Source organism: Centruroides sculpturatus, unplaced genomic scaffold (assembly GCF_000671375.1).
Source record: "Centruroides sculpturatus isolate CEXI.00-Female unplaced genomic scaffold, Cexi_2.0 scaffold61, whole genome shotgun sequence".
Lineage (NCBI taxonomy): Eukaryota > Metazoa > Arthropoda > Arachnida > Scorpiones > Buthidae > Centruroides > Centruroides sculpturatus.
In genome coordinates, this window is record NW_019384572.1 from 321655 (window position 1) to 339962 (window position 18308).

Below are 18308 nucleotides of genomic sequence, written 5' to 3' on the forward strand. Positions count from 1 at the left end.
ACAATATGAAGCAATCTTCAAAAAAATCATTTTTATAAAATAATTTCTGCGTTGGGCATCTTATCCTGACATTCGGGGTAAGACGCCTAATTTACATATAAAAAGAAAACCTATTATTAAAAAATGAAACTTAATTTGTAGTTGTTCTGTGCCAATATGTACTTTCGAAATAATTTCCAAAATTTTGTATTTGTAGACTATCTAAAGCAAATAAATAAACACTTGGAATTTTCATCAAAAGGAAAAAGTGTGTCCTCTTCCTCCGATTCACTATATATTTATTATATAAGTACTACTAAACATTCAATCCAACATGCTATCAAATTCCATTCATAAATAATTTTATTCCTCAAGGCATAATTATGAACTTTTACTGCTTTCACAAAATTTTTGTTTCGAAAAAATCAGATATAAGAAAAATGAAGTGATAATATGCGTAAATAGCATCTGGTTTCCATTCTCTTACTATATAATTCTGTTTATACAAAACAATTACTATACAATGTATGTTATGACGTATGCAGTCATTATATAATTGTATTATATAGTGAGCTATATAAAGTATTTATAATAATTAATAGGTAATACACAATGATTATAATTAAACTATTATTTTCTGTTAATGAAATCTGTAACCACATGTAAAACTGTAGCTGAATATTGAATATTAAAAATGAATAATGTTTATAAAAAATTTTCTTATCAATAATGATTGAAGAGAAACTTCTGAGAAGTAAGATACGATTTCTATGAAAAAAACATTTAATATTGAATATTAACTTTAAAATGTAATGTAATGATGTGAATAAAAATTTGGTGTCATTAACAGGGCTTTTTTCCTTTCAAATCAATCTTATGTCTGAAGAATATGTAATATAAAATGAATATTGTAATATTACTACAGTAGAGCCTCGATTATCCGACCTAATTGAGGACTGGGGTTGGTCGGATAATTGAAAGGGCGGATAACCGAAAAATATGAAAAAATCTATTATTAGTGTAGTATATTATTATATCCCATGTAATTAGTATATTAGTACATCGCTATTAACCTACTTTGCGTTGAATTTTCATCGATGTTAAGCCTAAGAAAAATTTTTTTAAATAATAATCGTCGCTATTNTTTCCTAGAGTTTTGTGACCTAGAAAAACTTTTATAATGATAATCAGGTTTTTGATTTTTGGGGCATTCGGAATAGGACTCATTTAAAATTTTAAGTAAATTCTTCCTTGTTAATTTCCCTAATAAGTGAAATAAAGTATTAAAACTTTGATTTCCCTAATAATACTGTATTTTCTTTATTTTATGTAACGTTAACAAAATTGAACTGAACTAAATTGAAATTTTCTCTGAAGCACTAGTATATAAGCTATAATTTATGTAGCCTATCTCAATAATTATTATAACAAAATATCTTAATTTTGTTATAATTAATCAATTAATCAATTATTTTAAAAGTAAATTCATTTTAATTGATGTAAAGCTAAATGATTGGTTTTATACACTATATATAGCCTAATATTAAAAATTAATTGCTTTTAGAAATAAAAGCAACAAATATTACTTTTAAATTATGTTTTATAATTTTTGAAAAAATAAACTTATTATTTCCGTAATATATGTTACGAAAACAAAATAAATCAAATTATTTTTGCCAGGAAAAATTAATTTTAACGAAAACAACTACACTCTTTGTCTCTATTTAAGCGAATGATTGTAGAAAATATGAACGATTTACCAAGAAATAGCAGAAATTTTTTAAATTCAGGGAACGAGTTTAATTAAACAAGACAAAAATAACTAAACTGTGAGATAGCGTGCAATAGATTTCGTTATTAAGTCGAACTTTTCCGTCAATGTAGATAATGATCTCTGAATTAGAAGTCATTATGGAACTTGAAAACATTTAATGAAAATATTTGGCAAAGTTTACAAATCTGGCAAATTATATCAGATTAATGTTTCTTTTCAGATCAAAGCCAAAATACATTATATACTATGCAATGTCATAGCATTACGCATTTTTCACTACTTAAGACAGCCGGTATTACAGTGGAAATAAATTATTCGTTGTTTACAAACTCAATACATAAGAGTATAACCCAAAAGCTCCATACAAGTTGATTATTATGACATAATAATCAACTTGTATGATTATTATGTCATAATAATCATACAAGTTGAAAATGAAAGATAATAATACTAATATATTATCTTTCATTACGTGTATATTATCTTGATAAAACTTCGAAACGTCTCTACTTTAATGGCACTTTTGATACAACGAAACGCAATAATGCACGTAACACTCGGAATCGCTATTATACTGAAGTGGCTCTTTGAGAGGGGCGAGTAGTAGTAGCAGTAGTCCCTTTTGATGAGTATCCATAGAATTTATGAGAAAACAGATTAACACCTGTTTCAGCAGCAAATATCAACTTGCTATTAGATAGGACCTATATGTGTGATCTGCCATGCATATACTTTGCGTTCATTCACATACTTTGCGTTCATGCATATACTTTGCGTGGGTCTAATGATTGTTCAGAAATGCGTTTCAAATGTTTCCTTGTCATAACATGGAAACATTTACTTTTTACGTTTTAGCGTTTTACATATTAATGATACATTGTATACATATCCACGTTCGCGTAACTTCTGTTGAATTCTACGCAGGAGTAAACTATTATCTCCTTGTACAGTTTCATTCAATAATGCATATATTGTTTCCAAATTTTGCGCCTTTCGTCCTCTTTTTATGATATAATTCTCTTTATTAGTACGTCACTTCGACCAGTAATAGCAAACGCAGATATAAATATCTCTGAATCTATACAACATTTGCGCATATTGCATTGATTCGGAAGTCGCAGAAAACGATAAAACCATTCCGTGATTTGCTGAAGTTGAAAATACTGAACTGCTTCCATGCGTTTACCTCGATCTTCTATTTAAGGGTTAATAAGAACGTAAAAAACGCTGATGATCTGCCCTATGTATTAGAAACTGTCCTACGAATTAGAAATGTTCCTAATTTAGAAAAGTTGTCTCTTTTAATATGCAAACATGTCCCCATACATAAAAATCACTCATCTATTTCCCAAACATTTCTCTTATTTTAAACAACGTTCTCTTCTCTTTTTCAATATTGGGCTTGATTGTTTTCAATCTTTCTTCACATTTTGGAAATCTGTCTCCTAATTTTAAAACTCTTGTCTTATTTCACTAAATTTGTTCTCTTAATTTAAAACGTTTGCATTATTTTGTAAATCATTTCTTTTATTTTCTGCAATAATTCGCTTAAATGGAAATAAAGAGTGTAAAATCAAAATTTCAACTATAGCATAAACAAAAAATTGATAAATCAGATTACTGTTTCTTCAAATATTCTTTACTTTAAAAAATTAAAGTTTAATTCTAATTTATGTAGATTCACTTTTCCTAAGTTCGAATTATTTCTAACACTACAACAAAGATTTGAAATTTAATACTTTAAAGCAGTGATTCCTAAATGGTGGCCAGAGGACATTCAGTATTTTTATAAATATTTTTTCAACATTTTCAAATTAAGATTTTCAAAAAAATAAAATAAAATCACAAAACCAAACATACTTATTAAAATTAAAACTACTGTGCCCGTTTGTGCTATATAATATTTTATTCATTTGTATTAGATAAAATACAGTATTAAATAAAAATGTATAAAAATAAAAGCGGTGATCTCCAAAATTTATCTTATTATGAATAAGTCCGCGAGATTAACTTATAAACTTTACAGCATTTGTTACTTTAAAATATTTCGATACACTTGATCTGTTGCTCAATAAATTCAAGACGAAAAAAATATTATTTATAATATAGGAAATACATGCATACGCGAAGCATTAAGTATTTTATAAGACGATGTCACTATTAATACTTTACAATTTAAGAATAAGTTATCAAACAATTTAGAATTGTCAAAATTCGAGACATATTACTGATTGGATTGAAGTATATTTGTTTCGTTACTTCGAATATTCAGGAGGAAAATTCCATAGTTATTAAATTCTTCAGCCTAATTTATTTTTTAACTAATTTATGCTCGTGTATAAATTATACAGATATATTGTACTGTAATAATTTCCTTGACTTTCGTTTACCAAAATAATTGTCGGCGATATTTAAGAAATAATTTTTCGTTTTTGTTTTATATAAAATTAATAAAAATGATCGTGCAGTTTTTTACAAAAAGCTTTTACGCAATTTTTTCTTTTTTTTTTTCTTGACAAACCTATTTCTATTTCGTATACTGACTGGAATGATTTATCTCTGGATTTATCCACAACTTATACATATACAAGTTTGAAAATTGAAGTTTATTTGTTACTATTAAAACAGTAATATTTCGAGCAAGTTCCCTTCCTTGGTAGTTTTTATCTGTAATTTTTCAATATACTTTAGTTTCTCGACAATTCAAAATATCTTTCTAAACCGATATCATGCGATAAAATATTATTCTACGATGTGAATAATTCAGAATCGAAACCCGATCTAAATCTTCGTCATTTTTATGGTCCGTTCGGATTGGGTTGTCAGCTCACCATCCTTCATCTATGTTTCAAAATTAATTGATATTTTAATTTATTTGTATACTCGTTAATTGTTTTGCAATTTGATTAAATATACGTTTCTATTTATAAATCAATAAAACACGGTTAAATTCCTTAAACAGTTTTCCAATAACTTGACCGGCAATATTATATCTGTCTATTATCTTAAAAAATATCAATAGTTTTTTAAAAAATTTAATCAGTAACTGAAAAACACGTTATATATAAAAACAAAATGTGTAAATAATTGCTCAAAGAGAAACAAAAATAATGAAGAAGCTTCAGTGTTTTCTCTTTTTTTTTATTGAAAAATTGTAATGTTTTATGATATTGAAGAGAAGACGTTGCTTATTCAAAAAGAAAATGAGGACAATATAATTATATATATGTCAAATATGCAATAAGTTATTAAATATATCCTATTTTTTAAGCTTGTTTTTTATAAATTAGATGCTAATTAATAAATTAAATACATTTTAAAATATCAATTACTTTTATACATTACCCTGTTTTTTCTAAATTGTTTATTTCTATTGAACATTTAAAATTAAAGAAATCAAATATTGTAAGATAAATCTTTTGCTCTCAAAAAGATAATGAACTACGATTTAACACAAAATTAACATCATCGTTCATAAAGACAAATTTATAATAGTGAATTTTTCTGTAATATTTTCTATTACGTTAATTAAAGATAAAGACCTTTATTGCTGATATCTTACGTAATATATTCGAAAATATAATGAATAAATAAATATGTACAGGATAAGTCAGAAGGAGAGAAAAACTTTATATGAACATGGATATTATTCTCAGTAGTTACGGACATACAGCTGTATGAAAGTTGCTCACATACAATAATAATAATGAATGACGTGTTCAAATTCAAAACAAATGCCCAAAACTTGAACCTTGAATCTCAATATACTTTACAACTCGTGTCCTAACATCACGTGTCGTTTCTCCAAGTTAGCGATGATGACCATCTGTTTCTCTGAGTCTCATCGTAACACCTCCTCTAAAAAGATGTAGAAATGATGATAGTGATAAGGATGTAAGTCAAAACGATGTAAAGTTCGATTGCCTCGATTGTAAAGTGTATTGAAGTTCAGGATTCGATTTTTTATCATTTGATTTGAATGTAATATACACGAAGTTACATGTTTTACGCTTGCGTCACTATGAATTTCCAGTCTGGTCCAGTCTGTCTTATACAACTTATTGTTTTTAAAAATGTTTTTGTTTATTTTTAAAACATTTTCATATAGGCCTATTTATCAGTGTTTTTGTAAATAAAGAGTTCAATAACAATAATTTTAAGATTTTTTGGTGAAGATGTTACATTTATTTTACTACATTATTTGTCAGGTAACAAAATTAAACATTTTAAAAAAATTCTATTAATATAAAGGTCACGTTATTAAACGAAAGACTTTAAATTTAATTTATGTAAGTATAATTTTACAAGTAAACAATCAATTCAAAACGACAAAAAAAGTTTCAAAAAGAAATATCAGAAACGAGAAAAATAAAAATTTTAAACTACTTTCAGGGAAAAACGCATCAATGCATTCAAATGTGTTCAAGAAACCGATTAACATTAAAACTTGAGTCTTTAATTAGAGAATTTTTATGTAAAGTGTAAATTAGTACTAAGCTTAGGTATATTTTTCTATTTCCATTTGATTTTATTTAGATTATTTCAATTAATTATTTCTGAATGATTATATAAATTGACCATAATATATTATCAGCTTATCTATAAAATTTTATTATTATACATTATGTTCTATTCGTTTATGAGTTTGGTTTTATTCTAATAAAGAAAAAATGATTTAAATTGTTTTTTAACACAACATAATAATTTGTATTTTCGAAAAATTTGAAAAAAAAAAACATTTCATTAAAATGTTTCATAAAATATTTCAATATTTTTATGTAGAGCTGATTGAAATTTCAACTCTAATAAAATCAATAGTTTATTATAATGAATATGTATTTATCGAAATCATACCTTTTTCTTTGTTGCTTGCTCTTTCTCATTGAAAAATTGGTCTTCATCCACAGACAGATTTGATACTGTAGAACATGTGCTGCAAGTTGAAAGCTTTCTCGCAAATGGCAAATATTTAGCAATGTCATCCAACGTAACCGACAACAAATCTAACTGTTGATCTTCATCTGATCCATTTACCGAAAAATTTTTTTCTATAGAGAATTCACTATAATCACTAATGACAACAGAAGGTCTTTTACGTCCTAAATCGTCTTGTTCATCATCACCAGCCAAAACAACCGCTGAATCAGAACTATTCGATCTCTCACTTCTAGAAGGCAAGAAGTTTTCCAAAGGAAGAAAACGGCTATTATCGCCATTGCTGTTTGTTCCAAAAGAACACAGTTCATCTGCAGAATCACAACTAAAACTTGCTCTTGGACTGATACAATTTCTTAAGAAATCCGATTCTGACGAATCCATGAGATCATCAAGAGATACCTTTTTGGATAACCATTTGTTTTCTAAAGTTTCTAATTCCATAATTTCAATTTTATAAAGTGATCCTTTCTTTCAATAAAACCGCAATCGAAATAAATGATAAATTTCTCTGTGGGACATCATTTATTCATGGCATTTTATCTAAAGAGAAATGATAAAAAAAAAACTTTGACGTAAATTGTGATTAATACAATCAAAATAGGATAATATTATCAGCATTTATATAACTAATATCCATGAATTTCTTGAAATTCGTTTTGTAAAACAAATTAAAAGTTATATCTTTATATAACAAATAATATTAGTAAATGAAATAAAATTTTATCTTTTGGTATAAATGTATATACGGTAAATGATAATATTTTGTTTTATTATATATATAGACATTGTTACGTATATATGATATAAATGTTAGCTTACATTTTTAAACTTCAAACATTTAAAGAAAATATCCTAGTTATAAATCCAATATGTTTAAAATACAAATTTCCATTGAAATTTAACAAAATAGTAACAGAAACTTAAAGAAATAAATGTTTGCAAAATCATCTTGAGAAAATTTCACTTAGAAAACTTCTTTATACAAATAATAAAATGTATGTATTGCTTAAATTGTTCATTCTTTAATCCATTTTTATTCTGATAGCTTCAAATTTTTTCTAAGAACTAAAAAATAATCTGTTAAATTAATTTATTGAGTTTTATATGCATTTTTGATTATAAACTAACAAGTAAATATTCTACAGTGTTTTAAAATAAATATTATCAGTAAAAAACTCATTTCAGAAATAAAGCAAATTACAAATTTAATTAAAGAATTAAAGAAATTAAAATTTTGGTGGCTCATTTCTTACAAACCGAAAAACCTTTTACTAAAACTTTTATTCGTTCTGCAGATTCGATCTGTTTTGATAAACTGTTCTATTACGAAGATCAAATATCAGGAAGATTTCGTGTAAAAGTGCCCGTATCAACTGAATAAAGTGGATAAACGCCAAGTGTTTTAATAATAACACAGTCTTGTGTTCAATAGTAAATCAGAAAGATTTATTAGCATATACTTTAAATGAAGTTTCTGAACTTTGTAAATTTTACTTTAAATATATTAAAAAGTATTTAAATACATATTCATCTACATTGATTTCAGATTGCTATATCGAGAGGCGCATGTCGAAATTCAATTATTAAGTTTTTAACCAGTTATTTTATAATGAATCTACTATACTTAATTAACAATAAAAATAATTTCTGATTTTTGTAATTTAATTAAACTCCATCATTATGAGACAGAACACAGTTAAATTAGAAGTAAATAATAATTAACCATTCATATTACTGAAGATTATTCACGAATTCCACTAAATTACTATTCTTAAGCGTAGAAGCTTATATGATATACTCTTCAAATATTGTTTGATATACAATGAAATATGTTAAATTACGTATTAGTTCTAAAATCGTATATCAAAGCAGTTTACTCAAAAACATAGTTCTTTAAAATTTACACTTCTTACTATCTGCTAATGATTAAAATTCTGACTTTATGAAAAGTCAAAATTTTAATCATTAGTGAAAAATTTTAAAAACTCTTAAATTCAAACATTATGCATGTCAACACTTGATATTATTGTACATAAAGTAATCTTTATCTCTTTAAAGGTTATCTAAATAGCTTATTCAAGAATTATTAATCATTAAGTGATAGAATCTCTTTTTAAGCACAACAATAAAAGTTTATATTAAATTGAAAATATGCTTACTTATTATGTGTAAGTTGTTCGAAAAATAAATTTCAACGTATAGATATTTTTTAAAGGAATCTTTATTTTTAGAATCACATAATTTAATATAATACACCAACTGATTAACCTAATATTTATAATTAGAAAACTTGTAAGAAAAATATCTCAATTTTAATTTTTACATATTTTCTAACGCTTTTTCTATATTTATTAAAAAATTAGATATTAAAAGAATAGTTTAAAAATGCAAAAAACTTAATCGTATTGAATAATATTTAAATAAAAAATTAAATATTACAAACAATATTTTTAATTAGCTTTTCAAAACAAATTATAAAAGAATTAATGAAATAATTAATAATTTTGACAAAAAAAACATAATAGAAATTTTTAACATTTTAATTTTTTATTTAATTTATGCGATTTTGTCTAACTTTTGTTAATTTTAATGATTAATGGTTTCATGCTTTAAATTCTTTCATAATCAAATTCAAATGTGAAATTGTGATATACAATATTATTATCTTACTTTAAAATTTAATTAATGATATTTGTAATAATATAAGCGACATGTTTTAAGATATAACAAAAAATTTAGGATAAAAAGAAAAAGAAGTAACAATAATAATATCATAAATTAAAATAAATATTTAAAAAAATCCAGCAGCGAGTTACTTAACTTTCCTGGCAACATTTAAAATTTTCGTGGCGACATTTGTTATGATAGTTTATTTAACTATTTTTTATGTTTTTAACTATTATAAAATGGCAAAAAAAACTTAATTTTCAGAATAGGGATGGTTTTTATTAAAAATATTGTAAATGCTAATAACGAATAAAATCGTCATTAAGTCCGATCCTATTAGAGATACACGCGACCCACCTTATCTCTCCACCCCGTTGACCTTTAACTATCAAAATTCAATAGCATCAATATCCCAAATAAATAAACCTCCCTGCAAAATTTCAGAAAATTTCGACGAGAAGCACGGGAGTTATTAAGCTTCAAAGAGGGTGAACAAAATCGTGTCTCCCACATACACACACATCCATACATACAGGGAAAAAACTCCGAATTTTTTTGCATTTCTCGACATTCAAGATCCCCTGAATCAAAAAATGTGAAAATCTGGGGAAGTCATTTTTTGACCGATCGCAATACTTTTCCTCTGTTATATATAACAGATCCGGAAAAGTAATAAATAATTATATAAATTGTAAACATTATTAATTTGTTTCATAAAGCATAACTTAGGTAAAACCGAAATTTATTTGGATCTTTCAAAATTTTTGGAGACCAAATGAATATAAATTTTACTTATTAATGGTTTTTCAATAAATGGTAACTAATATTAGATTTATAGTCTACCTAAACATTCAGTTAGTTTAAAATAAAATTTTATATAAACTTTCGACATTACCAATATGAAAATATGTTATCAATTTATTAGTTGTTCTCAAGGTAAAAATAAAAATGTCATTAGAAGACAAAATGAATTTTTTCTGATTTCTGTTTGTTTCTGTAATTAATTCATCTTTTAAATAAAAAAAATACACTCATTGACATAAAAGGATACAAACCCAGTTAGAATTGCTCGATTACTACAAAACTTAGTATAAACTTGTGTCTCAGACATATATAAGTGTAAATGATTATTTCTGTAGTCTGATTGCATGCCAGATAAAATGGAATAATGCTACCAGAGTGCCTTAAAATCGCTATCTTAGTATCCTATAAAAAGGTTTGAAGCTTCAATGTGTTCAGAATTTTCAAGTACTTAGTGTCTTCCGAACTCCGAACATTACGCACAGCTGACGGATTTTGATAAAAGCCGAATAGTCGAAGGAAGTATAATGGCCGTTTTGCCCAATTTTCTACCATATTGATGGTTCTGACCTAACTGTAAAAAGGTTTTGGGGTCGGTGGATAGATCACAAAAACACGGCGGCCAGGCTCTAGACAGCTCATCAGAGAGATTATCGTCTGATCCGAGAGAAATACAAACCACGGCAACGGTATCTTTTTCTACTAACCAGAAATAGTATGAAGCCTGGCTACAGATTCCTGTCTCTTTTCGTACCATTGGCAGACGACTAGCACAGGAAAATTTGCATGCATGGCGACCGCTAAGTGTCCTGCTGTTATCATCTCAACATCATCAGCAGTTGTACTATCATAACAAAGACGCGTGTATTGCTAAAGACTGGCCAATTTATTGTCTTTACCTACGAATCCTGCTTCTGTTTGAAAACAGACGACCACTGTGTTAATGTGAAGAACCATCAGTGAATGCTTTAATCCCTCTTTTTCTGCTGAATGAAATACTTTTTAAAATTATTTCTGTCCTGCGGCTCTAAGAGGGCCTCTTTTAGCCAGTCCATTATGTATGGAGTTGACCAAGCTCACAATAGGTCGGTCGAGTGGTGAGGGACGGAGCCTGAATAGGGAGGACCATCCCCAAAAATTCCATTCGGAATTCAATCCCAGGTCCCTCAGACCGGTAGGCTGCCACATTGACCGCTTGGTCATCCGGCCGTCTAAATGGAATACTGTGCTGGTATGCTGATCAGGAAAGCTGTCTCGTATCATAGTCAGTCATCCTTAGTAGTGGTACGTTAGACACTGATGCTCAGCAGTACGTTTAAGAAATCCTGCACTTATCTTGCTGAAAGATAGCTGCAAACAGTCATCTCCAGCAAGATAATGTTTTCCGCATATCTAGGATTTTCCAGGAATGTCTCCGTCAGGTTGATACATTTCCTTTTTCTGCCTGGTTCTGAGGGTCAAATTCATAGTTTTCGCTCATTGAACATTTGTGGGACAAGATGAAGCGCCAACTTCGGCCATCTACAAGTGTGAAAAATCTGGAAAATCTGCCTCAGTACAGAATACGTCTTCTGTTTGCTTCTATGTCTGACCGTATCGCTACATTTACCCAAACAATAGGAAGTACTACAAGGTACTAAAGGCTCCTTTAAATTATACCATTGTTCCATAGCGAAAATTGTCTCTTTGCTATGATAATGTAATTATTCATTGCCATTGTCACAATTTTATCGATCTAACCTTTATTTTTAATTCAATAGACGACAATGAATTTTATAAGACATTTCATTTATACGAAATTGATATCAAAGCAAATAGAATAGTCAAGTCATAACGCTCTAGTTCAGGATTAAACATAAAAATTAAATCAAAGGATGATTGTAGAAGGTTAGGCTTATTAGGAAAAAAAGACGACCAAAACGAGCTCTCGAAGTCGAATGAAGGAAAAAAGAAAAAGAAAAAACTTTGAGACTTGATCAATGGTTGGGTTATTTCACTATTGTGATCGTCATTTTCAGAACTGACTCGAAAATGTAAAGACTGGCAAAGCTGGAAAAACTTCGTTCAGAGTGTATTGAGATTTTTGAACATTGAGTCACACGGAATGACTCAATGTTCAAAAATCATGGGATGATTGATTTGTTAGCCGGGTGGCCAAGGCGGTTAAGGGTCCAAGTTCGAATCTGAGAGAGCCGCCTCAAGAATTTTTCATGGTAATCTGTCCCGGATATGTCGGGTCTTATTCCGTTGCAGACCTGGTTAAATTCAAGATGAGCCTGGTAAAAAGACCCTCTTAGTCTCCACAGGATAGAAAAAGATCGAATTAAAAGAAAAAAGACCATGGAATGAAGAAATATGATGCCTTTAATTTGCTATCATAGGATTGAAATAAATTATTCTATTTATTGTTTTGTATCTTATAAAAGTACAAAAATCTTCAAAAATAGAAATAATTGATTAATGTATTTAAAAGAATTATTGTATTTATGAACTGCATGCGCAATGTATTCTATTTAGCATTTCCCATTTAAGTAATATTTAATTAATCTTGTGTGTACGATAATTTACTTCACTGTCAAAAAATTTTTTCTTAAAAATTTTTAAATAAAAAGTTTTTAATGTTGTAAATAAGCATAGTTGCATAAATTATAGGACTGTTTTAAATCTAATATAAAATTTAAAGAAATTAATTCACTTTTAATATTTTTATTTATTAGTATTTTGTTAGATTGTGCAAAATTTTTTAAACTGAACCAAACTTAAAAGTCTGTAACAGATAAAATTTCTCTAAATGAATATAGAATATTTTTTAAATAAAAATAAAGAACTGTATTTTAAATTTATTGACAAAGAGCAAATGTAAAAGCTGTTTCTACGATAAGATCGCGTAATGTTGATGAAAAATATTAACGCAGCTGGTAGGACAGCAGTTGAACTAATCAGTTATGTTAAACAATAAGAATTTAAAATTTAAAATTTTAATGTAAGCATATTACTTCGAAATTTCTACCGTTTGATATCTAAATGAACTTCAAAGCATTGATATATTTTTTTTTCAAACTTATATAGAATATTGTAATTTAGACCCAAACTAAAAAAGCAATGAATAATGACAATATATAATTGAAACATTCACATTTTGTTGTTTTATTTCGTAATTTCATTTAAAAAATTCACAAAACATAAACTATCGCGAATGTTTGGTTTTCAAATACGAAGTTATTGTTAGTTGTTGAGTTATTGTATCGAGTATGAACTTTGGATTCAAACAGATTCGAATTCCAAGGGATAAGTAAGTTATGATATGACGTCAAAAGATTTAGTATATTTATCTAAACGTGGATATTCCAACCGTGACATATTTACTTATTGCGTGATTAAGTGGGAGTCAAAGAACGTTTATTTTTAAATCCATGCAGCAAAAAAAGTAAAATAACTTAGAAGAGATTTTAATAACAAAACTAAATATATCAAATACTTTGAAATAATTTATTTTATTTTAATAATTAATATACTTACTTTTATAGTATCCAGAACAGAAATAAGTCCAAAGAACGCACAAAAATGTTTTTTTAGTCATTGTAAATATTATTAATTAAAATTAATTCGAGAGTTATTTTATTTACTTTATAGACGATTTAAATTACAATAAAGTTTTGTCCTAACAGTTAGTCTATTTTCGGATAATAACGCTACTATTAATCAAAACAAAGAAACTTATTGATACCAAGAAAATATGAACTTCTATTTCTGGATCTTTGAGGGTGGTCCTCTGAACTCGGCTTGCCAACTAATCTGTATTCAATAAATCGGTTTAATACGAAATTGAAACAAGTTATATCAAACTGTTCTCGGTTAACAAGAAAGATGAATGTGGACGAGGACGTTGAACGAGGAAACTCTACAGATAACGTTTGATTAAACAGAACCACTTTGATGACACTATAAAAAGGAATGCAAGTTTGTTTTTACATTAAAATAAAATTAATTTCAAAACGCAAAAAATCCAGATCTTCAGGATAAACAGCTAATGAAAATCGTATTAAACAATTTTAATGAATGTAATTTTTAAGACATAAACGACAGTTGATTTCACATTAATTTACACACATATTCGTTCAATGAAAATAATATTAAACCATAATTTATCAATTAATAAATATAAATAATTTCTTATCCATAATTCATAGATGATCCAGTTAAAAATTTAAGTACGATATTTTAATTCAATTAACATTATAGTCGTACACGTATTTGAAAATTCTTAGTGAATGAATTAAATGCGACAGTTGAAACTAAATTAAATTCTCTTCGTAGATCTTGTAGTCATTTCTTTCCACGAATAAATTAGCAAAATATTAAACGTAATTTTCAAGTTATATATAGAAACATGAAACTTGAAAATTTATTATAGAAAACACAGCAGTTTGGAATAATTTTATATAAAATGTTATTGTCATCGTTTCGAGCATAAAAATTTCATAATTGTATTATTAAACAACGCATCAAAATTCTATATTTTATATTATATGACAGCATAAAAAACTCAATCTATAAATAGACTCATGCACTTACTTAATCGTCTGAAGAAGTAATTTAAACTGCCAAAGACGATCGGCATTTCTATCTTAAAAAAGTTAGCAAATTTGATAAAATTAATCTAATTACATAAAATTTTAATTTAGTTATCGTTAATGATATATCAAAAGATGATACCACAAGGAAAGAAACTGTATTGTACTGTACACTGTTACTTTGCTTATCTTTTAATTTCAATTTATTTTATTTCAGTTCTTCCGGCTAGATTTCACAAAATCCTTCAATTTTCTGCAATTAAATTTTCCGTTTAATAATATTTCCTTTAATAAGTGCCATCTTTCGGTATTGACCGTTTCATATTTTAGCTCTGTCTTCTTTCAAATACTTAAATGTAAAACATTTTTCTGTACATTTTATGCAGAAACTGATATATTAAAATAGAAAAAATAAATAATATGATCCACTAAAATATACAAGATTAAGATCAAAAGTGTTTTCTGATAAATATAGACTATAGTTAAGTGCTCTTGGAAATATAATTATCGTTGCTAATTTTAGATTATTTTTTAAATTTATCTAAAACTTTCTAAAAATTGTTTATAATATAATATAATTGTTTATAGTTTAATATTTTATTGATATTTTTAATAAATATAAATTATGGCGTACGTAAATAGTAACCATTTTATTACCTGCTTGTAACATTATGTTTTGATTCAGTTTAATTAAGAATTTATTAAATTCTCATCTAAAATAGTTTGTGATTGATGTAATTAGCAGGTCGTATATATTTAAAATTACTTCGTAGAATTAGTATTTAGAAGGAAAATAGACAATCTGAATTTTAGTTGTTTAAATTTCGGCAATTCAAAATACATTTTAATAAAATATAAACGAATGTAAACTATTATTATTTAATAAATATAATGGCAATAAGCTTAATACGAAATTTATACATATAATATGGATTATTATGTCTATGTAGACTTATAGAACAATTAACAAAATATTAAAAAATCTAAATTTTAGCAGGTAAAAAAGCAGTTGCCTTCGAAAATTTCGAAACTGAAAATTGATTATTAAATATATTTTATAGAAATGAATTTTCAAATAATAAAAGAAATATCTGAAATTAAAAGAAAAATTACTCTGCTTGGAAAACAATGAATCAATTTATTATAATTTTTTATACAAACTAGAATCTTAATTGTATGTTTTTTGATACAGGTTTATTTAAACAATCCATATCTTTTACTTAAATAAATTAATAATTTAAAGGGTTAAGGGAAAACGCAAGAAACGAAAAACTAATTTATAAAATCTGAGTTCATTCATCGATAGTTAAAGCAAAAAGCATTGCACAACATTATATAAAAATCCATTCATCTTGATTAAATATACTATATTAAAAAATTCTTGCATCATTAAAAACTACATTTATAATTACCGCAATATCGTTACGCAAAATTGTTTAGTTAAATACAAAATTGTAATTTACCTCGAAACGGTTCCTTACACTCGTGTTTTAAAGCTTAAATCACACTCTGTTAAAATTTAAGCAATTCGTTCAAGTTTAGCTTTCGAAAACAGAATTGGAAAAAATCCACTTGAGAACAATCAAAACAAATTTAAATTTCAATTTTGAATTAAGGATATCCTACATTATATTATCTCAATAATATTAAAAACGTAAATTTTCTCTACTTAAATCAATTCTTATTTTGCTATTAAATTTACAACATATTTCATTTTTGATTATAAATTATTGTTAATAAAAATATAGATAAAAATTTACTTTTCAAAATTTCACTTAAATCAATTTCATTATATATTAAGAAATTATAACTCGATTTTTTTCTAAAAATGTACAATAATTTTTGTAAAGAAAAAGTAAGTTTTTAAATGTGTCCATAAAAACATTACTCCTGTTATATAACTTGATAATTCTTATATTTTTAAGTATCTCATACGTTGTATAAATTCAATATAAAATTCCTCTAAATTTTAAAATGAGTATCTACAATTACTACAGAAAAAATTCAATTTTATAAATGTATTATTTTTACTAAAACCAAGTTAAAAAAAATTATTATTTATTACTTATCCTTACTTATTACTGTATTTCATATAAACATTGCTATGTTATAAATATGTAACATTAAAACAAATGGGAAAATTACAGCTCTCATAAGTATTGTTATTGTTTATACATATACATGATAATTATACGTATAAAAGCAATANAAATTTTTAACATTTTAATTTTTTATTTAATTTATGCGATTTTGTCTAACTTTTGTTAATTTTAATGATTAATGGTTTCATGCTTTAAATTCTTTCATAATCAAATTCAAATGTGAAATTGTGATATACAATATTATTATCTTACTTTAAAATTTAATTAATGATATTTGTAATAATATAAGCGACATGTTTTAAGATATAACAAAAAATTTAGGATAAAAAGAAAAAGAAGTAACAATAATAATATCATAAATTAAAATAAATATTTAAAAAAATCCAGCAGCGAGTTACTTAACTTTCCTGGCAACATTTAAAATTTTCGTGGCGACATTTGTTATGATAGTTTATTTAACTATTTTTTATGTTTTTAACTATTATAAAATGGCAAAAAAAACTTAATTTTCAGAATAGGGATGGTTTTTATTAAAAATATTGTAAATGCTAATAACGAATAAAATCGTCATTAAGTCCGATCCTATTAGAGATACACGCGACCCACCTTATCTCTCCACCCCGTTGACCTTTAACTATCAAAATTCAATAGCATCAATATCCCAAATAAATAAACCTCCCTGCAAAATTTCAGAAAATTTCGACGAGAAGCACGGGAGTTATTAAGCTTCAAAGAGGGTGAACAAAATCGTGTCTCCCACATACACACACATCCATACATACAGGGAAAAAACTCCGAATTTTTTTGCATTTCTCGACATTCAAGATCCCCTGAATCAAAAAATGTGAAAATCTGGGGAAGTCATTTTTTGACCGATCGCAATACTTTTCCTCTGTTATATATAACAGATCCGGAAAAGTAATAAATAATTATATAAATTGTAAACATTATTAATTTGTTTCATAAAGCATAACTTAGGTAAAACCGAAATTTATTTGGATCTTTCAAAATTTTTGGAGACCAAATGAATATAAATTTTACTTATTAATGGTTTTTCAATAAATGGTAACTAATATTAGATTTATAGTCTACCTAAACATTCAGTTAGTTTAAAATAAAATTTTATATAAACTTTCGACATTACCAATATGAAAATATGTTATCAATTTATTAGTTGTTCTCAAGGTAAAAATAAAAATGTCATTAGAAGACAAAATGAATTTTTTCTGATTTCTGTTTGTTTCTGTAATTAATTCATCTTTTAAATAAAAAAAATACACTCATTGACATAAAAGGATACGAACCCAGTTAGAATTGCTCGATTACTACAAAACTTAGTATAAACTTGTGTCTCAGACATATATAAGTGTAAATGATTATTTCTGTAGTCTGATTGCATGCCAGATAAAATGGAATAATGCTACCAGAGTGCCTTAAAATCGCTATCTTAGTATCCTATAAAAAGGTTTGAAG

The 18308-nt window shown here is 26.3% G+C and overlaps 1 protein-coding gene across 1 annotated transcript in view; it reads right to left on the reverse strand.

Moving 5' to 3' along the window:
* Positions 1-18308, reverse strand: part of LOC111624211 (inositol-trisphosphate 3-kinase B-like) — an 89235-nt gene that overhangs the window by 60249 nt on the left and 10678 nt on the right. The window contains exon 2 of the mRNA XM_023367018.1: positions 6608-7231. Coding sequence (XP_023222786.1) covers positions 6608-7132 — 525 coding nt within the window. The 5' untranslated portion in view covers positions 7133-7231. The remainder of the gene's footprint in view (positions 1-6607; positions 7232-18308) is intronic.